The sequence below is a fragment of the Palaemon carinicauda genome, chromosome 18 (assembly GCF_036898095.1).
Source record: "Palaemon carinicauda isolate YSFRI2023 chromosome 18, ASM3689809v2, whole genome shotgun sequence".
Lineage (NCBI taxonomy): Eukaryota > Metazoa > Arthropoda > Malacostraca > Decapoda > Palaemonidae > Palaemon > Palaemon carinicauda.
This window is the reverse complement of record NC_090742.1, coordinates 21077578-21101826: the sequence shown is the minus strand read 5'-3', so window position 1 is coordinate 21101826 and position 24249 is coordinate 21077578. Positions and strand designations below refer to the sequence as shown.

At 36.1% G+C, this 24249-nt stretch overlaps 1 protein-coding gene and 1 long non-coding RNA gene across 4 annotated transcripts in view; one reads left to right on the top strand and one right to left on the bottom strand.

Annotated features, from left to right (window-relative positions):
• Positions 1 to 24249, top strand: part of LOC137657689 (methionine synthase-like) — a 38216-nt gene that overhangs the window by 12707 nt on the left and 1260 nt on the right. For all 3 annotated transcript variants that reach the window (XM_068392089.1, XM_068392088.1, XM_068392087.1), the window contains exons 7-19: positions 6462 to 6692; positions 7686 to 7813; positions 12334 to 12425; positions 12796 to 12909; positions 13722 to 13907; positions 14310 to 14489; positions 16137 to 17003; positions 20190 to 20306; positions 20606 to 20780; positions 21100 to 21255; positions 22310 to 22497; positions 22620 to 22750; positions 23037 to 23205. In XM_068392089.1, the coding sequence (XP_068248190.1) occupies positions 6462 to 6692; positions 7686 to 7813; positions 12334 to 12425; positions 12796 to 12909; positions 13722 to 13907; positions 14310 to 14489; positions 16137 to 17003; positions 20190 to 20306; positions 20606 to 20780; positions 21100 to 21255; positions 22310 to 22497; positions 22620 to 22750; positions 23037 to 23205 (2734 nt within the window). The remainder of the gene's footprint in view (positions 1 to 6461; positions 6693 to 7685; positions 7814 to 12333; positions 12426 to 12795; positions 12910 to 13721; positions 13908 to 14309; positions 14490 to 16136; positions 17004 to 20189; positions 20307 to 20605; positions 20781 to 21099; positions 21256 to 22309; positions 22498 to 22619; positions 22751 to 23036; positions 23206 to 24249) is intronic.
• LOC137657691 (uncharacterized) overlaps positions 17017 to 24249 on the bottom strand; it is a 477521-nt gene continuing 470288 nt past the window's right edge. The window contains exon 5 of the long non-coding RNA XR_011047190.1: positions 17017 to 19339. This is a non-coding gene — a long non-coding RNA (uncharacterized lncRNA). The remainder of the gene's footprint in view (positions 19340 to 24249) is intronic.

The window sequence follows — 24249 nt, the reverse complement described above, 5'->3', positions numbered from 1 at the left end:
TGCAATTCAGGACTCCTTGCTTCGGTCTGTCAACAGCGCCCCAGGTGTTCACGAGAGTCTTCACGACTGTCTCAGTGTGGGCTCACGAACGAGGCATCCGCCTTATCAGATACCTGGACGACTGGTTGCTCCTTTCCGCCTCAAAGGCCCTCTTGGAGGAACAAGGGAGAAGTCTCCTCCAGTTTTGCAGAGATCTGGGGATTGTAATCAACCCGAAGAAGTCAAATCTATCCCCGTCCACCAGAATGAACTACTTGGGGATGACATTGGACACCATTCAGGGAAAAGTTTTCCCTTCGGAGGACAGGATAAGGAACCTCAGGCACATCATTCAGCCGTTCCTGTCAGAACAACCCAGGAGAGTGAAAGACTGGCAGAGGCTGATAGGCCACCTGGTCTCATTGGAGAAACTAGTTCCCCAAGGGAGGATAAAGCTCAGATCCATCCAATGGAATCTCAAGAACCTCTGGTGCCAGACGGACTCACAATAAGTGATAATTCCAGTCCTTCCAGACACGAGACCCTCCCTGGAATGGTGGCACTGCCAGTCGAACTCCCTCAAGGGGATGCCCTTCGGGACCAGCCCTCCAGAATTACTTCTGTTCACAGACGCCTCCAACCAAGGATGGGGAGCCCATCTCCTCGACGGAACTGCACGAGGTACCTGGTTGGAAGGGGAAAAGCAACTCCACATCAATATCCTGGAGTTGAAAGCAGTCCAGAAGGCGTGCTTACACTTTGCAAGTCTGCTAAAGGGAAACACCGTGGCGTTGATGTGCGACAACGCCACGGTAGTAGCATACATAAAGAAGCAGGGAGGCTTGAAATCGAGGGAGTTGTGCGATCTCACCATAGAGATTCTAAATTGGGCAGAAGAAAATCACGTGGTGTTGTTAGCAAGGTTCATTCCCGGGAAGAAAAACGTTCTGGCCGACGGCCTCAGCAGAATGGGCCAGATAGTAGGGACAGAATGGTCCCTTCTCCCAGAAGTAGCCAGGCTCATCATTCAGCGTTGGGGTTCCCCGGTGATGGACCTCTTTTCAACAAAACTCAACGACCAACTCCCAGTCTATTGCTCCCCTGTACCAGACCCGAAAGCAGCCTTAGAAGACGCCTTTCAGCACAAGTGGGACAATCTGGATGTGTACGCTTTTCCCCCTTTCACGTTGATAAGACAGGTGCTCAACAGAGTAAGGACCGCCCGAAACCTAAAGATGACTTTGGTAGCGCCCTGGTGGCCGGAGAGAGAGTGGTTCGCAGACCTAAAAGACCTAACGAGTCAACCGCCGTGGCCTCTACCCGCCAGGTCAGACCTTCTGCACCATCCTCACTTTCTCAAGCTCCACGACAACCCACTCTCCCTTCGTCTTCACGCCTGGAGACTATCCAGCGTCTCCTGAAGAAGGAAGGTTATTCTCCCTCCACGGCTAAGAGAATGTCTATACCTGAGAAAGTCGTCAGCCGCGGTATACCAGGCAAAATGGGCCTCCTTCACGAAGTGGTGCTCTGAGAGGCACATTAGACCTCTGTCCCAGACATAGCAGATTTTCTGGTGTTTCTTAGGGACAAAGTAGGAATGTCAATTCCAGCCATAAAAGGGGTTCGAGCCGCCTTAGGCCAAGTCTTCCTCCCGAAGGGCATCGACCTGGGGGCCTCGAGACACATAGCGATGCTTGTCAAAAGCTTCGAGCAGTCTTGCCCCCCTCAGGCGAGGAGGGTGCCCCAGTGGGACTTAGCCAAGGTCCTGAAGATGCTGTGTCGTCCCCCCTTTGAACCCTTGAAGGATATCGTAGACAAAGATCTCACCCTCAAGGCCGTCTTCTTGCTGGCCTTGGCGTCCGCTAAGAGGGTGGGAGAGATCCATGGACTGTCATACGATGTCTCTCATTCAAAGGGGTGGAAAGAAGTATCCTTCAAGCTCGTGCCTTCTTTTGTGGCCAAGACTCAGAACCCAGCAGTCTGGGACCCGATGTTTGAGGGTTTCTCAATTCCTGCCATCCCTAAGACAGGCAATGCAGAAGACTTAAAATTGTGCCCAGTGCGAACAATTAGGAAATACCTGGAAAGGACAGCGCATCTCCGACCAGGCATCAAGAGCCTCTTCGCTTCCACAGGTATTAATAAGAAACAATTTTCCAAAAACACCATCTCCTTCTGGTTGAGACAAGTTATCGCCAGAACCTACAAGGAGGATGGCATGACATCAGGGGCCTGAGCACCTCCTTAGCCTTTGAGAAAAACATGGCAGTGGGGCAGATCCTGCGAGCAGGTACTTGGTTGAACCAGTCAACCTTTACTGCCCACTACCTCAAGGACTACTCAAGAAAATCCTTGGACGGGTTCTCCATTGGAACAGTCATCTCCGCTCTCCAAGCGGTGTAACGGTAAAACCCCAAGCGCATTCAAGACTAGCGACCGGTAGGCACAAGTGCGGTTTCCTACCTCCTACCCAGTTGCTTACTTGCCTCTTCGGGGAGTACCGTCTGTTCCCAGAAAATAACACATTCTTCACGGCTACGCTTCGAGAAGGAACGTCAAAAGAAGTTTTTCAAAGGGTGAGTACTTAGACACTAACGTGAATTTTTGTGTAGTTACCCTCGCTTCCGCTCTCTAGTAGGTCCCGTTATCCATAGGCATCTTGGCCTCCACGGCCGGGTCAGGGGGTTAGAATAGCACTCCCTCCTCCTAAAGTGTAAGTCTCCTATAGAAAGTAGTTCGAGGTAAGTACGTGTTGAAACAAATCAAATATTTTAAGTAATTTTTATTTTTTCTAACATACTTACCGAGAACTACTTTCGGGTAATGGCCCTCCCTTCCTTCCCCGAGTGCCACTCTTCCCTTGCTAGCATTGTGCTAATTCAATAGAACTTAACGAGGAAGGTGACCCAGCCAAGCAAGCGACCTACCTTGATCCTACCCTCGGGGCACATTCCTTGATGCCGGGGGTAAGGCTACTTAGAGCGCGGAGTGGGGGGGTAACATACTCAAAACTCTGGTCGATGGAGAGGAGATCACCAGTGACTCCTATAGAAAGTAGTTCTCGGTAAGTATGTTAGGAAAAATAAAAATTACTTAAAATTTTTGATATTACAGTGGAAAAACATGTTTTTAATTGTTCTAATTCACAACATACGCTCACAAAATAACAAATACCTATGTACTGGTTATGATCTGCAATAAAATGTGACATTATTATGGAGATCTTACCTTCGAGACAGAGGGTAGCGGCTATCGGCGGTGTGTGCCGATGAGGAGGGAGAGAGAAGGGGGAAGAGAGAGACTTGACGGCAACACGTTCGGTACGCTACACTTTTGTAACCCTACGTAACATAACTTAAACTCTAAATTTAACTTAAATGAAATTAGCTTACCGTACACACACAAAAATAAATGTTAATCTTACGTTACACTAAACTTAATTGTAATTTTGTTTTCATTTTCATTTTTTTACTTTTCCTCTTCCGGCTTGGCTTTTTGCTGGCCTTTTTAAAAAGAACCTATCTAGGGATGTTTGCTTTTGTCTCCCCTTCAAAATGTTACGAAAATGACAAGCACAAGTGCTGTCACAAAAGGCTAACGAACAACCACATGCCAACTTGTCCGGGTGCCTCTTTTCCATTAAATTAGAAAACTCCTGCCACTTCGCTAACATGTCTCTGATTTCCTTCTTTATAGCATCCTTCTGCTTGAGGATAGTACATATTGTTAATGTACTCCTCTCATATTGGCGAGCCAGCTCAGTCACACATACACCACTCTCGTGTTTTTCGATTACAGTATTTCATGCTTTATCTTGATTGTCATCATACGCTTTTTCTTTTCACTACTCTTGTTTGCACTCGCTTGCTTTGGACCCATTGCTTATTCACTTAATTCTGTACTGATTAACGCAAAAAAAACACGTAAAAAATGCAAACACTACGGCTGATGCTCGGAGATAATCGTACACGATGGAGATCTGACGGGAAAGAGCGAGCGATGCTGTCCTCGGGAGCAGCCTCGCACACTCGGCCACCTAGCGACCGCATAGGGAATCGTCTCGTATCCTCGTATCTCAAATTTGTCTCGTATCTCGGGGCAAAATTTGCTAGAAACTTTCCTCGTATCTCAAATTTCACATATGTTGGGACACTCATATGTCGGGGTATTACTGTATATTGAACTCTACGCAGCACCTCCAATGCTCAATTCATCTGGTGGCTATTCATCACTGAGAACCATAACTATATCTGGAACTAGTGCTACCTGCACTGTCATCTTTGAAACACAAAAGTAAAGAATCAATTGGTCCCCTTTCTTACATGAGGATTGGGAGAAAGGAGGGTTTTGGTTGACCAGACACCACCTCCCAAAAATAGTTAACTTTGTCAAAATTGTCAAAACCACTTTTTTGAAGGTTTATATGCTTTGTGGCTTCCAAGGGCTAACACCCGAGTAATAACTGAGTAGGCATAGGTACCACTAAGGTGAGGTGAGAAGAAAATCTAACAAGTCTAACACACCTCATAAGGGAAAACGGATGCCTTTCATGCTTCTGTTGAATAGCTTGGATGATGTTGGCCTTCCTCTATTCAGTTTCTCCTTGTAGGAGTCACAAATGAGTCGAGTACCGCCGCTTGGATTTGCCCAGATCAACCCATAAAGCTCTAGATATCCTGAAATTGCGTATTAGCTAAAAACCTTTACGAAGAAGCAGTTTTTTCACATCAAGAGTTTTGGGATAGAGGGGATCAGCTTTCTTAATTAGGGAGATCATTAGAATATGGATAGCCCCATTGAAAGGGACTTGTTGGTTTGGGGTATTTTGATAAACTATCTTCTGAAGACAGAGATCTCTGCAGATGTAATTGCAGGGTAGACACTGGACAAAGGTTACCATCTCCTGATCCTAAGGCTATTTTGTAAATATAAAGAAGATCCCGCCTCTAAAGAGGCTCTTCATTTTTGGCTAAGAACAGAAAACCCGGAGTCAGGATTAGGAGACAACTAAGAATGTTAGTAATAAACTCATGACCTCTTTGAAACTCTGCAAGCTCACAGACTCTTGCTTCCAAGGCTAAAGCTATCAATAAAATTTCTTTATGTAATAATTCTTTAAGGGAAATAGAGGAATTACCGTATCTAAATTTACCCAAACTTAAGCACTTATCCAGAGACAAGATACTCAGATGAGGTGAGAGCATGCCTTTTCCTTGCCGAAGGGGGTTCCCTTCCCAGATGTTTTTGTCCTTTTGCTTCTGCAGTGCGAGCAGTTATTGGAGAATCTAAAGCAGAGGGTGAATATATCGGACTGGTAGGAGAAGGAGAATGAGGGCGATTCTTCTTGCTTGAGGACATCACCAGAACTACAGATGAAGAAGATCGGCAATAGACTGCATTGTCCTGGTTTGGGGAGAAAGGGTTTGCATCTGTTACTTCCTCTGCTATGGCAGCAGCAGGAGAAGGATTTGTCCTTGATATAGTCAAGGCTTGGAGCAGACTTTCAGTAAATGGAACACCGTCCAAACCTAAGGAAGGCCAGACCATCCTTATGGCCATAGCTTTAGCCATATCAACAATATTACTTTGAGGTGAAGGACAAAAAATAGCTGCCTCTCTTTGGGAAGCAGATAGTGCCACCTCTCTCCTAGCTTGCCCTAAGGGTTGGTCTTGGGTTGTCACTTTCTTCGTTAACCCCCAGAGTAGGGTGCCGGAGAAGGGTCAGATGTTTGATTACCACTAAAAGGAATTAAAAGAAAAAAAAAAAAAAAAAAGAGCACCCACTTACTTCAGCTTTCAGAACAACCCGGAAAGTGAATGATTCCACAAAGTTATTTTTCTTCCTCTTGCTGTACTCCATTCACTTAGCAAACGGTTATTCCTTACACTCATTACAGGGTTATGACTGCGAACAGTCATGCCATCTGAAAAAGGCACAGAAAGAATGGAGATTCCTGTGGCTCCTGTTCATAAAGGTGCTGCACTTACTTGCAGGGGCACCTGGGTAGGACCATATGGCTGATCATGGCTTCTCCATTCAAACAAACATACAACATCCAAACAAGAAAGAGAAAAGATTAAAGCAACCAATTTAGTTACACAGAGTGTATGTCTGTACGACTCAGCGGCCGAAGTCAAAGTGGCTTTCTCATTGTGCTGGCGAGAGGGCAAGGGTTCCCGCCACTCAGCAGTAACTCCTGACACCTCACTGTAAATTTTAACAGCCAAGTTCCAGCTACGCTGAAATAATACTTTTATTAAAGGACTCAGGTTTGTATAGGAATATAACACTTTTCAAAATATACTGTGTATTAGCAAAATGCCAGTTTTCTATTTCCACAAGCACATTAAGAGTAATTTTTGGCTTAAGTACACAGTTGAATAACTCTAACCAGATATTTTAAGCTGGTGGTTTACTTTTATTACTCTACATGCATGTGGAAGTGTGTTTTTACTATTGAATTGTCTTTCTGCTATTTCAGTATTGGTTTGAATTGTGCCCTCGGAGCCGAAGAGATGCGCCCTTTTATCGAAAATATTGGCTTGAATACAAAGTCTTTTGTGATCTGTTACCCTAATGCTGGCTTACCAAATACATTTGGAGATTATGACGAAACCCCAGAAACTACAGCGAATTACATTAAAGAATTTGCCTTAGATGGACTGGTTAATGTGGTTGGAGGGTGTTGCGGTACCACTCCTGATCATATAAGGTAATTGAAAAGTACTATTGTAAAAGAATTAAAGCCGAGACAATATCAATTATTTCCTTTTAAACTACTTTATTACATACAGTAGACTGATGTAATCCATAGTGTATAGATGACAATCATGGAATATTGCTGTTGGAATCATTAGTAAAAAAAAATTTATGAGCAATTTGAGGACTATTCTGTACTCTTACATAATTGTATACTGTATTTAGTGTTGAAGTGCATTTAGCTCTTTATATGTGTGAGTAATCTAACAATACATACAAGAAATATTATCAGGATAAATATTATTAAATAGAATGGAAACTGCAAAGAAAGAATAATTCAGAAAATATTAATCAGGAATTTTTAGAAAGCTATCATCTTTTATATCAGAATAAAAATGGAAGGAAAGTTAGCAGAGTTAATAAATAAAAATTCTACCAAACTTTGAGAGCTCACCATGTCTTGACTGTTGATTGATCATATCAATATTTCAGGGAATGCAACTACAGTAGAATAGTTTAGGAATAATTACTTCAATACCAAAATCACCCTATCCTCAATTTAGGTTGATTCTTTTGCAAACATTCCACGTTCTTGGGGCAGTTTTGCATATAATCTCCAGGCTCAGCCTTAGTTAACTTTGAACTTGACACTACTCTCATAGGCTTTGTTAATTTTGGTTTTCTCCTCTGAAGTTTATGAATTAAGGTAATTTCACTAAATTTGAAGGCTACTTGTTTTGTGAAGAAGTAAACAGATTAAAATTTACTATGGTTTCATAACATTGGTACTATATTATAATTATTTTTTAATGGCATTTAATTCTCAATTTTGAACCTGCTTTTGAATATGATACTATACTGTATAAGATGTACCGAGTTCTTATATTCATGAGCTCAATCCAAAGATAAATTCATGCCATAGTTTACTGTTAATATCCAATAACAATTTAATCAAATGTTGACAGAAACTTGTATAATACTGTACTGTACTGTACTGTAATTACAGAGCAATTGCTGATGTCGTAGCAACAATCAAGCCCCGAGTTCCTCCAGCCGAATTACATGAAGGAGCACAACTGTTGTGTGGTTTGGAACCCATGCGGATCACTACTAACACAAATTTTGTGAATATTGGTATGTTTTAGTATATGGGTCATGATTTACGTTATTTTCACATCTTTCACATACATTCACCTTTTTTGTAATTCATTGCTTCATCATTTCTATCAAAAACATTGTTCATAGTGCTTCTCTCTCAAAACTTGGCTTAACACTGACATTTATCCTGAAACTAAAAGAAGTACTGTATTGTTTCTTTCTAATAGGCCTACCTCTCCAATGAGGTATTGTACCGAAATAATCTGGCAGTTAATGGCAATTACCTTGGCTTGTATACACCGTAATTCATTTGTCTTTTCAGTTTTTTGTCGCACTTGCAGGGTTTAAACCGTTGTTTTCCCTTGCTCCAGATTAGCAAAGGAGCAATGACTTCATGTGTCACACTACTTGAAAGTATAAATATAGAAAAAACTGAAAATTCCATTAGAAAGCTGAATAAATTTCTATACATCATTTATGGTTACATGAACAGATGATGCCAAAGAGATTTATCGGATTCTCTGAGGGTTAATCTTATTTTATGTTGTCTTAGAGAAAAAATTACAATATTTTGGATGGTTCTAAAGAGGCTGCAAAAGCTTTTTGGAATTTTGTGGTTAAACATATAAAACAAGGTTGTTCTTTCATGATTGGGACAGTGCCTGATGCTTTGAGGTCTCTCTCTAGTAAACTTCTGCCCTCCTATGCTGCCTTGTCCAAGGAACAAATACCATTTCCAAATCATCTAAACAATTTTGCAAAGGCTCATATTTCAAAAGTAGATTGCATGATTTCTAGAGAAGAATGTGAAAGAGGTTATCTGCTTCCGATATTATTGTGGATATATGTTCGTCTCTTATTGAGAAAGCTCTGGTTATCAGAGCAATTTGTTGAAATTTAGATGGAGTTGTACAATATTTAAAGGTTTTTTTATTTTTTTAGGTTCGCAAGAACTTTCTGATAAAAGGTCTCACATTTTAGCTTCAGCTAAAGACAATAGTGAACTATATAAGCTCTTTCATATGATGTAGGTGTTAGGGATAAGAGGAGGATTTGATCTCTCATTACTTACAGTACATTGCAAGATAAAAGGATTTTAAGACAAAGGTTTGCCTAAATTTGTTCATATTTCCTCTTTGGAAAAGAAAGGTGGTAATACATAAGAGAATTGATTTTTTTGTCCTGTAAGAACTAAGTGTTACTTAATCAAGACTGAAAAAAATAAACGTAAAAATTCTTAATTTATTTTGTTGGGTTAGGATTTCAGAGCATCCTCTTTTCAAAAATGCTGTCATACCTTGTGAAGAGACACGCAGGTGATTGGATTCAAGTAAGATGGAAGATTTGAAGGTTAAAATCCAGCCACTTCCTAATTTTTGTTGGAATCTATCTTTGGAAAGAGTTTTAGAAGTTCAGTAGCATACCAAGTCAGTTTTTTCCAAACATCTTAGAGAAACCTGGATTTCTTATAAGGATTGCTGGGTTTACGGTGCTGTAGTAACTGCGGGGATGTAGTGTAAATAAGAATTTCCTTGCACAGTAATAGCCCTCTTTATGTTGGTTCAACACACATCAGTTCTGACCTTAAGTGGCTCATCCTTAAGTATTAAATACAAGAGTAATATCCAAGTTGCATACCATACAGTACAGTAATGTATTTCACATGGAAACTTATTAATGTAAGTTCAGCACAGTATTTTTTTTTTTATATAGTAGGTTATAAGGACTTTTTCATTTTGAGCACTTGTACAGTATAGGGAATGTATACACTTTACAATGCAAAAATTTGCCATACGTCAGAAATTGACATGCATCTCATCTTTTGGAAGTTGTAACTAGTTAATGACATGCTGTAGGTTGGGATATACTATGAGTTAATACACGTTGTTGGGTAATATAATACTGTACTGTAAGTGTAGTTTTTGAAAGTTTAATAGTGAGGATGTATTTGGGAACCCAATCTTGAAGCACAAGTTACAACAGAACTTTCCTAATTTAAACTTATTTACTGCATTTAGTGTAAGGTGCAAATTATGGGGCACAAAGATGAATCCTAACAAAACAGTATGATTGTAAGTAGGTCGAGGACAGTAGCTCCTCAACATCTGGATCTCAGCATTGATAATGTTTCTTTAACTCTTGTATGACTCTCTTAAAATTTTAGGTGTGATTCTCTACAGCAAATTTAATGTTGAGAAACATGTTAGGCCTGTCTCTTCTTCAATTGCACAAAAAAATTGGCTTATTGAGAAAGTCTTGTAAGATTTTCGATGATCAATCTATTTTGAAGAAGCGTTTTAATTCTTTTATTCTACCTTGTTTCGAGTATTGGTCTCTTGTCTGGTCTTCAGTTGCCGATTCTCATCTTAATTTGTTGGACAGGAACGTACGGTCTATTAAATTTCTTATTCCTGATCCAGATATTAATATCTGGCACCATCACTCAATTAGTTCGTTATGCAGGTTGCATGAGATTTTTCAGAATTCTGACTATCCTTTACATTCAGATCTTCCCGGACAGCACCATCCTGTTCGTAATACTAGGTATGTAAACAGTTAATTCTAATAGTCATGCCTTCTCCATCATGAGGCTCAAAACTACACATTATTCTAGAAGTTTTATTCCAGCTGTGACCAAGTTGTGGAGTGATTTTCAAAAGTTCAAACTTGCAGCAAATTTTTTTATGTTGAACAGGTTAACATAAGTCTCTTTTCATAGTTTATATATGAAAGATCTATTTTCATGTTACTGATCTTCAAATATATTATTTTAATTGTTCATTACATCTCATATAGTTTATTTATTTCCTTGTTTCCTTTCCTCACTGGGCTATTTTTCCCTGTTGGAGCCCTTGGGCTCATGGCATCCTGCTTTTATAACTAGGGTTGTAGCTTAGCCAGTAATAATAATAATAATAATAATAATAATAGTAATAATAACACTAATACTGTTGAACTTGACCAAAAGGAGAGATTCTATCTTGATAAAATTTCTTATTCTAAGAATTTATATTTACTATCTCTTTCCTTCACTACCCCACCTCCATCAGTGTGTGGAAGCCTGCACAATGAAAATTAAGGAAGTTTCATAGAGATAAACAGAATTTCTGTAATAAAATTCATTATTTATTTACTCGCCTGATAATCATAAATATGTCCCCTTCCACCCTACTGACTAGTGATGTCAAGAGGCTAATGATTTCCTTTTGATTTTGAAGAGAAAAAGGAATTATGGTGTAACCATTGCCATGGTAATTGCCATTATCCTCAGATTGTATTGATACTTCATGAGAGGGATTGGTTTATTACAAGGAAACAAAAATTTTCCAGTTTTAGGGTAAACGGCATTAAACCATGCTTCGAGAGAGAAGTAATACTGAATAAACATTAGGCGAGTCTAGAATGAATAAATTTCATTAATAAAATTCTGTTATTAGTTTTCATATGAACCATTACAAAATGTTGTACTATTGCATTTTTTTTAACTTAACCACAACTCAGGATTGATTTGGTAGTCTGTTAACCCTTAGGAGACTGAAAGGATTTATCAATAACATACCCCCTATACTAAAAATTTAAAGTACTATACTGTACCCAAAAGAACAGAAACAGTTGGCGAAACACGAATAATATGGTATGATATGAAATATTGAGTTTTTTTAAATAATATAAATTTGGATACTCCACATTCATATAGGAAGTTCCGTTTATTAATCTGTAGCCACGAGTGATAGTTGAACGTGAAAATTGCAGTCTGCTATGTTGTAGGCAATCATTGCATAAGAATCCAAACTTCCCTTTCTATATGTAAGTTTCTTATTTCGTGTGTTATTTGTTATATTCAAACCTTGAACTTTTAATCCTAATACAAAATATATTACATAATAAAAAAGAATCAATCAGTTTACTACATCAGTACTGTAAACAGAAACACAGTTCGCACGTTCACTGGTTGGTACAATATTGAGCCATCCCTCTCTCTATCCATAAGCTAAAGATAAGATAAACTATAATTTCGACATACAATATATAAACATGACTCATTCAATCATATGAACATATTTTGTAATCTTGATAAACATACATTTACAATATACGCCAGTCATTCATATGATCAAACAAAACAAAAAACCATGAAATATAGGATTCATCTCTTGGCATGATCAGGAGCAATACCTTCAGTAAGAAATTGTTTTGGTAATGCAATATATAAGTTATTGATTGGGGGATTTTTCTCTTTCAGTTTTGAAGTATGATGGTCTTGGCAGTATTATATTTCATTCAACAGTTATCAAACTAAGATATTCTTCGAGATTATGACCAATAAAAAAATTTTAAACGTCTTGAATTGTTCATTAGTATACAGTAATCTTTGTCCTAAATGCACAAATAGGCCTTGATTAGTTGCAGAGGGTTGCAAAATATAATGAAAAAAGACCTTTGCTTAGCCTATCGTAGGCAATTCTTAACCATTTCAGAAATGGATATTCTGTACACTATACAACCACATCTTTTCTAAACAAAATTTACAATAAATCTACTTATAATTGTTGCAGGGGAGAGATGCAATGTGGCAGGGTCAAGAATATTCTGTCGTTTGATAAAGAATGCAAATTACGAGGAAGCTCTTGCCATTGCAAAAATGCAGGTATGTTGACATTTCAGATTCCAATGACATTAATCGTGAAACCCATTAGTTGCCATTCTTATGAAATTATATACAGTCTTGTAAGGAAGGTTAAGGTAAACCCCACAAAATATGAAAGCAAAACTAGATTAGTACAATTGCTGTATTTTGAATAAAATTGTTATTCATATCACTTAAAATTTTGTCCTCTAGAAATGCATGGTATAGTATCTAGTTATTCTAAATACTGTAGAGTTAAATATACAGTACTGTATATCAAATCTTTTTTTGTTCCATGTTGTATGTAATATACTGATCATGATTTGTAATCAATGATCATTTCAGTTTTCATATGATAGTAATGCCTTTCATCACTATTTATTTCTTTTAGGTGGAGAATGGAGCACAAATTCTAGATGTAAATATGGATGAAGGGTTGCTTGATGGCAAGGCTGCAATGACACGGTTTCTGAATTTAGTGGCTACAGAACCTGATATATGCAAAGTATGCAAATTTGTTAGCTGTTCAATTTGCCAGCCTTTTCTTTATGATGGTTTTACCCTCTACAATTCAGGATTTTTTTTTAAATACTGTGGAAAATAAGGGATTTACTTTTAGTTGGGTATTGCATACTCATTAATGTTAGCTCTTCAACTTCCCAGCGTTTTTTTTTTTATGATAGTTCTATCCTCTACAGATCAGGAATTTCTTTTTTAAATACTGTGGAAAATAAGGGATTCACTTTTGGTTGGGTATTGCATACCCATTAATGTTATCTCTTCAATTTGCCAGCCTTTTTTATGATGGTTTTACCCGCTACAATTCAGGATTTAAAAAAAAAAAATACTGGAAAATAAGCGATTTACTTTTTGTTGGGTATTGCATACCCATTAATGTTAGTTTTTTAATCAGGATTTTTATTAATCAATACATGTCAGTCTGTTTCTTTGTATTTGTATACGGTGTTGCAATTGCTGAGACTTGAGCTTAAATTAGTATATAATAATGAACATAGTTCTTGCTAAGAGTTTACTGTAAATTAATACATAAAACATGTACTGGAAATTAATATTATACAGTCACTCTTTGACATTTAGTATTCTACAATAGATCAATTTGTATAGTAATACATCTTAGAAAATAAAACTTTTCTTTATATGAGTCACTTTCCAAGGAAATTTTGTGACCTATCCCTCATTCATATATGTATAATATTCTTTTGCTTACATGCTACCAGAAATTCCAGCTGGATTATGCAAACTTTGCATTTTATGTTGAGCAAAGTTTTCATGAATTATTTTAATGTACATTTTCAGGTTCCATTATGTATAGATTCTTCCAAATTTGAAGTAATTGAAGCTGGTTTGAAGGTAACTCAAGGCAAATGTATTGTGAACTCAATATCTCTGAAGGAAGGGGAAGAAGATTTCCTAACGAAAGCTCGGCAGATTAAGAAATATGGTGCGGCTGTGGTTGTCATGGCTTTTGATGAACAAGGCCAGGTGAGTTGACTGAACAGGTCAGGTAAGTTTGTCGACTTACTCTTGTTTTAAAAGCACTGATCTCTGCTTTAAGTCTGATTCTTTACTATACAGTATATAAACATGGCTGCATAAGTTTCAACTCGCTAAAATAATTTATTTATTAATTTTACTTGACTGCTATACAAACTGAATAAATTTATTTTACTTTACTTGCAAAGGAGAGATATTGCTGTAGCCAGGAAATGCATTAAGAGTTGATTATTTTCCTGTTTACTTAAAAAGGCCAAATATTTGTAAGAACATTTTTAAATTTATAAAATTAGTTTTAGTAGAAAAATAAGGAGCAGTTTCAACATTGAAATAGTAATTTTTTTAATACCGATGTATAAAAATATATTTATCTTTTTTTTTGTTTTTCAGGCAGTTGACACTGAAAATAAAATCAAGATATGTCAGAGGTCTTACAAATTACTTACAGAAAAAGTTGGATTCAATTGTAATGACATTATCTTTGATCCAAACATATTAACGATAGCTACTGGTATTGAAGAGCACAATAATTACGGTATAAATTTTATAGAAGCTACAAAAGTTATAAAGGTACAGTAATTGTTATTTATAAATACTATATACCAAATACTGTTGATGAGTCTGTGGTAAGTTTCAGTCCAATATTCATACCGTATAACTTTATCATATTTTCTTGTAAAAGTAGCAGTTATGTTTCAGATATTTATACCTGCCAAGTTTTCTAGTATTCCATCAAACAACATTGTGCAAGAAACTTTAGTTTGGTTTGAAATGGTCAACCACATCTTAAATTTATCCTAAAAGACCATATCTCTGCAGTACAGTACTGTACTAGGTTATTTCCCCTCAGTGATATGTAATGATTTTCCTTTGCAAATATTTCTCCATTTGTTGGTCATTATACATCTTTGGATCTGTATTGCATCTACAGTATATAAAGCACTTATTTAGTTCCCACACTAAAATCTGATTTTTTGAATATTTAATTATGTTCTAGATTATTTACAAGCGAGTCTGCTGCTTCCTTTTTGACACCCCCTGGTGTTTATTCTAAAATTTTATTGTCCCAATAAACTAGCCTATAAGTGACTTCATAAATGTTTATCAGCATAGTGTTTTCATTGAGATTAACAAATGTAGAACATTTGCTTTTTTAGTGAAGACAGTTGAATTGTATTTTATATTTTCTAAATCCAACAATTCCTTGTTACAAAATTGAGAGCTGTATATCAGAACATTTTTATGTGACATATTGTCTAATCTGATATGGTACCCAAGACCCTATGACTAACCATGCAAAAATCAGTTTGTCACCTTTGCTTTAAGTGCAGAAGCAATGAATGTTGGGAATCTTCAGTGTGGACTGCTTTCTATAGTGTTCAGCCTCCTCAGAGGGTACTGTAGTGCTATCAGAGGTAGACTGTACACAGTACTTAAGGTTCTTTGCAATGTCCATCCGACCTCTAGCTGCACTCTGTTTTTAATCTTCTACTATACCTCACTTCTCACTTTCTTCCTTCTATCCAATCTCTTAACTTTTATTTCATAGTGCAATTGCAAGGTTTTCCCCCACTTATAGTTATGTGCTGAATGGCCTAGCAGCCTTAGGGCTGGAAAATTTACAAAGTCAATCCAATCCAGTCCAATATTGTGTCATAAGGACCAATTTTGACCTTACTCTCATTGGTAGGTCTTCACCATGTGATGACTTATGATTGCAGTTTTGATGTGAAGGCCATCCCCCTAACCTCTCCATCCTGGTGAACTGTAACTTACTGGTCCTTAACTCCTTAATTTTCCTACATTTTTTTATGTAATCTGCTTATCTCCTCTTACATATTCTGCCAGTTTTCAGATTAGGCCCATCAAGCTAACAGTCCTAAATTATAAACAAGTCCAGTGAGTAGTTGAAGTTGAAAGCTACTATTTCTCTCAATTCATAAGCCACTTAAAATGATATTCTCCCAGCCAAGGCATTGATTTGTTTAAGTGATGCATACAGACAGCTAAACAAGAGAGGAGAAATAAATAGTTGCTACTTCATCTGATGGGCATTCTCACACTGCCTTTTACTTTTAAAAAAAAATCACGAATGTCAAAGGTATGTGGGTTTTGCAGATAACCATAAAAACCATTAACTGGAATTGTATGGTAGGTGTTTACTTTCCAATTTTCTAATTACTAGGTAAATTTACTGATATAATGCACTTTTTTCAGGCTACTTGCCCAGGAGCGAGAGTGAGTGGAGGCGTGAGTAATTTCTCCTTCTCTTTCCGTGGGAAAGAAACAATACGCGAAGCTATGCATTCTGTATTTTTATATCATGCTATTAAAGCTGGTATGGACATGGGTATTGTGAATGCAGGCTGCTTACCTCTATATGATGACATTGAGAAGGATCTTTTAAACCTTGCGGAAGCATTATTATGGAACACTGATCCAGAGGGAACAGAAAAGCTACTGGCTTATGCAGAAAAGACAACTACACAGACAAAGAGTGATAATCTTGTGGATGACTGGAGAATAAACTGTGTCGAGGAACGGTTAAGATATTCTCTTGTGAAAGGTATAGATAAATTCATTGAAATTGACACTGAAGAGGCAAGAGCTAATACAAACAAGTATCCTAGGCCACTAAATGTTATTGAAGGTCCATTAATGAATGGTATGAGTGTTGTTGGAGACCTTTTTGGTGCTGGTAAAATGTTCCTCCCCCAAGTTATCAAATCTGCAAGAGTAATGAAAAAGGCTGTTGGATATTTGATTCCATTTATGGAAGAGGAACGTCAAAGAAAAATGAAAGAAACCGGAAGTGTTTCCTCTGAAAGTGAGAGATATAATGGCACAATTGTTTTAGCTACTGTTAAAGGAGATGTTCACGATATTGGGAAAAATATTGTGGGTGTAGTACTCGGTTGCAATAACTATCGTGTTATTGATTTGGGTGTAATGTGCCCCTGTGATAAGATTCTGGAGTGTGCCATTAGTGAGAAAGCTGACTTTATTGGACTTTCAGGACTTATAACACCATCTCTTGATGAAATGATTTTTGTTGCTAAGGAAATGGAGAGAGTGGGATTGCAGGTGAGTGGCTTAATATATATGTTAAGTACTGTACAGTAGGTGCTTAAACTTCATATCTATTTTTAAGGAGATTGGTTATTCTATTTTCATAATGTACATGTATATACTGTACCTTAATACATTTTATAAAGTTTGTAACAAATGGTATTTGATACAAAAATAAGAAGAGAAAGAAAGGAATAAGTTTATTGACAAGCATGGAAAGTATAAATGGAGAGTAATGAGAGATGATAATACAATGAATTATTCTTCTCCACAATTTTCTGTTTCTATGTATTGTGACATTATAAAATTTAATTGAATGTAATTAACCTCAGTGGCGCAGGAAAAGTGGGAGCCAAAATGGAAATCCAAAGCTAACTTGCTTCTGAGCAGGTGGCTGTAAGTGCCAACCACATATTAAATGGATAATTTTAGTTACAAAATTAACTAATAAATTTATATGTAGGTGGTCTAAAGTTATAGCAAACTCCTGAATTTATCTTCTGAAATATTTATGTAATCTGTCCTGATGGTTAGGCATGGTGAGTGCTATACCTTATACTTTAAAAGTATTTAAAGGCTTCAGTAGGAAGACATATTCCCTTATACAATGCTCCTCACTTATAACATTTTTTTAGAGGTAAGGTATATTTTCACACACACACACACACAAAAAAAAAAAAGGTGTTGTAATATATCTTCAGAACGGTAAAGAATAATCTTGCAAAGCATTTCATTATAGCTCTTACTGTTCTCAGTTATCAAATCAATATGCTAAATGTTCCTGTTAGCTCCCAAAAGCATAATTATCTTTCTTTATGTTATTGTAAACCAGAAGATATTATAAAGGAATAAAACTTCATGAACATGCTATATAGGTTTTAGAAAAGCAGGAAAACTTTGTAAAGGTTGATAATTATCAGTTTGGCTTTATATTAGAGAAATTACCAACAGAAGCAGTGGTTTTAATGAGGCAATTGCAAGAAAAGGGCCACACAAAAGAAGATTGTATCAAATATTTGTAAATTTTGAAAAGGCTTTTGATTCAGTACTTAGAAAGGTAACTAAATGGGCATTATAAAGGCAGAGATTTGGTGTATGCAGTAGGAATAATGTTAACAGCAGATTCCGAAGAAGTGGTGATGAAAATGTTTAAAAAGGTGGAATGAATAGGAGAGGAATTTAAATTAATTTAACAAAACAAAGGTAATAGTAGCTGGAAAGATGGAAAAAAAGAATACCTATCAGGATAACAACCATGTGATCCTCTTGGGAAAGGTGTGGGGGGGGGCCGCCTCTGTAGTGTACAAAATTTGAAACAGTGTCACAACAGGTGCACTTGACTTCAAAATCTGTGGAGGCAGATATTTCAGATAGCTGAAAAGTACAGTATAACGAAAGCCAAAGGGGAGATGGAGGGAGTATATAATTTTTGTTACTTTCGAGATATGCTGGACTGTGAAGTATGAAGTATGAATGGAGAGAGCAGTATGAAAGAGAGTGGCTTCTGCATAGATGAAACAAGGACAGATTGCCAGACTATTAGTAATAAAGGGATGAGCGGATAAAATTTTTTATGGTGTACCTTTTGGAGGCATATGGTCCATCCTTCATTTTATAAAAAAAAATTCGCTATCTCTAACCCTGTAACTATAATTATTTTAATATAGTCTTCTTAGTCTCTCTATTGTTGGTAATTAAGAAGAAAAACTTGCTTCCCCACTAATTAATTCTCTAACCTAGAAGAAACCCATTTATAGTATTTAATTCTTTTATTTCATAAACTATTTATGTCAGTAAAATTAAAGGCAAGTTCTGGAATTAGCTTTTAAAAGATCCCAGGCAGTCTACCTGATATATTTAAACTTTTCCCTTAATTTTGAAAATATTAATACTGTATTTGTTCACTTTTAATGTATTTTACTCCTGCATAAGTGAAAACCTTACGAGCCTCAAAGTCAAAGTTGCGTGTGATTGTAAACACATTGAAGAGCAAAATACTTGAAGTATTTAGTTAATTTGGGATGTCACATACAGTTTTACCTTACTTAAGTATCCTGATCCAGAATGTTGGATCACCCAAAGTGAAAGGGGTTAATAATCAGTTATCATGTAACATTAATTATGCTGGATACAAAGATCACCCTTGTATAGTACAGACATTACTCATCCATTTTAGACTTGGTACTTAAAAAGATCATACCATTTTTACATAAAAGGTAGACTAAATATAGGATTTTTTTTTAGGTAGCTACTAACCTTTGGTAAAAATTGTCGCTTAGCCATTAACTCAGAACTGGGATTTGAAGGCAGCAATTGAGCTTCAGCTGGGCATTGTTTCTTCTCATGGATATCTGTGGAAAAGATATGAATTTATGTGAATTATTTTATATACATATATATCTATGGTACAACACAAAACTATATTTTAAACTTTAACAGTTCACAGTTGTAGAATATCTTTCATTTAAAAGTGTACAGCACAGTAAAATAAAAATTATATCAGGTTTAGGCCTATTTGCATTACTCTTATAAAGTATTGAGAGATTATTGGCCCAAAACGAAGTAACTAAAATAATATCTCTCAAGGATTTTCTTAATCAGCTGTAGACTTTCAAAGAAATAATCTATAGTCATAACGTTGACTAATCAGCAGTATTATGTATCTTACCATTTTATTAGTAACGACCAGAAAGGAAAAGTAAATTTCACCTTCTACTATGTTCATGCCACGGTACTTTACTGTACTCCAAAGAATTGCTGTACTGTACTGTACCACTGATAGAATTACAAAATATTGTTGGCAGAATTTTTTTTTATTTTCAACGTACAGTATTTTAACTACAGATTGTTAGTAATTTTAAATAAACCATTGGTACTTTAGATATCATATATAAATTAGATACAGAAATGAAGCAATTTATGGTGTATTGTAAAACCCAAAACCATGAATAGTAATCAAGAACATTATTCACTGTACATATAGTTTTGGATAGCCTTCTTGAGCAAAATCTATTTTTAACAAAATGTCATAGAATAATAATGTATTTTTTTAAAGTACCTAAAGAAAGGAAATTGTGACTTGCACTACCCTGTAAAGTGCCACTTTCATTTGATTTAAATCATATTTTGTAATTTACCTCATTTCTTTATCTACCCCTACTTTTTTTCCATATCTCAAGGAGTGTTTTTTCTCCATTTTAGGTTCCTCTTTTGATAGGAGGAGCAACTACATCTAGAACCCACACAGCAGTAAAGATTGCCCCTCGGTACAAGCATCCTGTTGTCCATGTTCTTGATGCATCTAAAAGTGTGGTCGTGGTTAGTATCAGGAATGTGTGTTACTGTCAAGTTTTCAGAAACAAATTTTATATATCAACTTGCTAATAGAGATTAATCATCCCTGAATATAAAATCATTCATTTAAACTTGGAGGGAGTATTGTGAGAGGCGTATGGTTTTGTCAAAGAGAAAATCTGTTCCTGATCATATTTGATACATGCATCAAAATTCTCTGATGAAGTCAGATCATTAAGAAAGAATGTAAATTTTCCAATTACTTTTATTATAAACTCATTTATAATCTAAAATTTAAAAATTATGTATACATTTCTTTACAGTGTTCATCCCTAATGGACAAGAATTTTTATGACGATTATATTGATGAACTTAATGAAGATTATGAAATTATAAGAGAGGAGCATTATGAGAATCTTCGAGAAAAGAAATATGTGAGCTTATCAGAGGCTAGAGAAAAGAAGTTCTCTATAGACTGGCAGAGCGAGCCCTCACCTGGTTAGTAAACAATGAATTTTTCTTATCAACTATTGGTCAGGGAATTTTTTCTATAAATACTTCCAGAACTATGTGATAGATGTTTATGGTGCTTCAAATCCTATGTATGATAGTGATATTTTCATATCTGGTAGCTTTAGGCATAAATACATTACTTAGTATTATATATGTATTTTACTTTGCTTTATCATTAATAATGGTGTGCAGACTTTTATATTTTTAAGAATTTCAGTAGTTAACTCCTGAAATTAGTTATATTGATAATGCAAATAAGAAGCATGTTTGAATATTTGAGTTGAATTTTCAATTTTTCTTACAGTACCACCAAAGTTCCTGGGAGTCAAGGTGTTCAAAGACTATGATCTAAATCTTCTTGTGCCTTATATTGACTGGAAACCCTTCTTCGATGTGTGGCAACTTCGGGGAAAATATCCAAACAGAGGTTATCCGAAAATTTTCAATGATCCTACTGTAGGCAAGTACTTTACTCATATTTGAACCTTTGCCAATAAAACTATTGGTATTTCCTCTTTTAATACTTTACTTTAAGGACTGCTTTTCTGGCCCTATACAGCAGGGAAACCCTACTCTCTACAGGAGCATCACATTCATTTTATTGTATACATTCCAAGGTATTCAGCATCTCACACCATCAATTGCTCAATTACTGTCAGGTCCACATTATTGAAGTACTTAGAGAACAAGAAAGTCTTCAGTTTCCTCTTGATAGCCTTAATATCTTCAGTCTTTAGGATGTTTAGTGGAAGCTTATTGTATAGTCTTGGGGTCACATATTTAAAGGCTCTAGAGCCTACTGTAGACATATATCTAAGTTCCAATGATTTTAAACTATCTCTAACTATTCTCGTGTCAACACAATTTGTTAGCTGCACAATATGTAGCAATTCTCTTAGATATTTAGCATGTCTGGTTCTGATAACTTGATGAGCTATTGTAAATATTCTAAACAATTCTTGCTTTAATAGATAGCCAGTGTAAATAAATTAGTGTAGGAGTGAGCCTTTCCCTGGGTGGGACACCTTTTACATCAGTCTTGCTTCTCTATTTATTATGTTATGTAATTTCTTAAGTTGCACGTTTGGTAAGTTGTAGTAAATGGAGTTACATTAGTCAATCCTGGTAATGACACGATAGCTTCCCATAGCCTCATTATAATTTTTACACATAGTAGTTAACCATTCCAGATATTTCTACTCTAGGTGCCATTAGATGCATTTTAGATACGTAGTTATTACAAGTTTTTTCTCTTTATTATTTATGTGTATGGAAACTTTACAAAATTTGTAAGGTTATTTATCTATGGAAAGAAAATTTATTTGGATATACTGTACAGTACAATGAAAAACATTATCTGATACTTTCATTGTTAAGATGAGGTATGTAAAAATGTAAAGTATACCATAAATGGATCCTAATTTAAGGTCTAATATTCAAAAGGTTTGTGCTCCTACTTCAAAAAATGGTTATATAGTAAGAATACTAAGAATTTATTCTTATCATTTTCATAGGAGGCGAAGCCAAACGTGTCTTTGATGATGCACAGAGACTGCTCTCTACTATTATTACTGAAGGAACTCTAAAAGCCCATGGTATAGTTGCGTTTTATCCAGCTAATGCTGCAGAGGATGACATTGAACTTTACAGTGATGAGTCCAGATCTGATGTTACTGCAAGACTGTATGGATTAAGGCAACAGGTAATGCCATAAATGTTAGTCAACCTCATTCGTATGCCACTCCGCATTTAATATTTTGAAACTTTTTAGTTAAGAGTATTAATTTTCATTCATTTTTAGATAAACTAATGTATTCTTTTTAGGCTGCCAAGGAAAGTCACAGTCCTTTTTGCTGCATTTCGGATTTCATTGCTCCCAAAGAAACTGGTATAAAGGATTACATTGGAATGTTCGCTGTGTCTGCTGGCTTTGGGACAGAGAATCTGTGCAATCAGTATGTATAATTATGTTTAAATTCACATAGTAGGAGAATCTGAGGATTAACTCATTTTTGAGACATGCTAAAAATCTCTATGCATTTATATGTTTATAGAATATACAATATATGTAATAAGAGAACCATTAACAATATCAAATAGGGAATTAATTGTTTTCTCAATGCACCATGTATACTGTATATATTGTCTAGTAAGTGGGATATGTTTATTATGCTCTGCATGAAACTAGACAAGGCAAATCAGGAATTGCTTATGTTGGGGTTATTGCATTAACTTTTACAGATTTCAAGCAGATTATGATGATTACAATATCATCCTAGTCAAAGCGATTGCGGATAGATTGGCAGAAGCCTTTGCCGAGGAGCTTCATGAAAGAGTAAGGAAGGAGTTGTGGGGTTATGCGAGTGACGAGTATTTAGAAGCTAATGATCTGCATAGGATAAAATATCACGTAAGGAATACTTTTATTTATTTTACTTATGACTGAAAATTTTCTTATGAGATTTTCTGACTGAAAAACTATTCAATCATGTTTTAATATAATCGGGTGATATTTGTTATGATGACATTATGCAAAAAAAAAATATTTCTAAGTTCATACACTATTTTCCCTCTATTTTTCAAAAGATATTAGTTTTGGCGTTGGTACTTTTATAGTGTCATATTTGAATTTTAATATTTCTATTTACTGTATATCACAATGATATGTAAGACTAAAAAATCTTTACTTTTTGTGATTAGGCTGCTGTGTGGTCCCCAAGAACTTCCCTATTAAGGGTAGAACAGGGAACCAATACAAGATTATATACCAAAGAAATAATTTTACCTGCCCTAGGGCTAGTGTATCAATGTGCGAAGCCCAACTCTGTGTCTATGAGGGAGACCTACAAATTGAGACTATATTGAACCTGTCAAAGCACCTCCAATTAGTCTGGCAACGGCCGACATGTTCCCCACCGAGAATCAATACTGTACTAACACAGAAGAAAATACATACCTGGGCATTTACTTGTTGCTGGCAACAATGTTTCTTACATTCACTGGAATATTAGGACAGATTATTGCACATTCATAATGTTTGAAGGGATTCTACAGCATTAACTTTTGAGATAAGTTCTTTCAATTAGGTTTTGAATTTATTATAACCCAATTCTTAGTGCTAGATGTTAGTGTTAATGCATACTGTACTCCATTATTTTATTGACTTAAATAATGTCAACAAGGTCACGTATGATGTCATTAGAATTCTGGCTTCCAGATAGCTTGAGAATTGATGATGATAAGAGTATTTTTTATCATTATGCTAAACAATATGAGTTCTAGTTAAGTTTTACATGAATTAGTTAGCCTAGGTCTAATCATTGTCTCCAGTGTTAGTATTGGTTCTCAGTGAGTGACATGTCATCAGTTAGCAGACAATTTCAGTATTGGAGGTGCTGTAATATGTTCAATTGAGCCTGAATCCTTAGGTCACTTTGAAGTACATTCTTTTGCA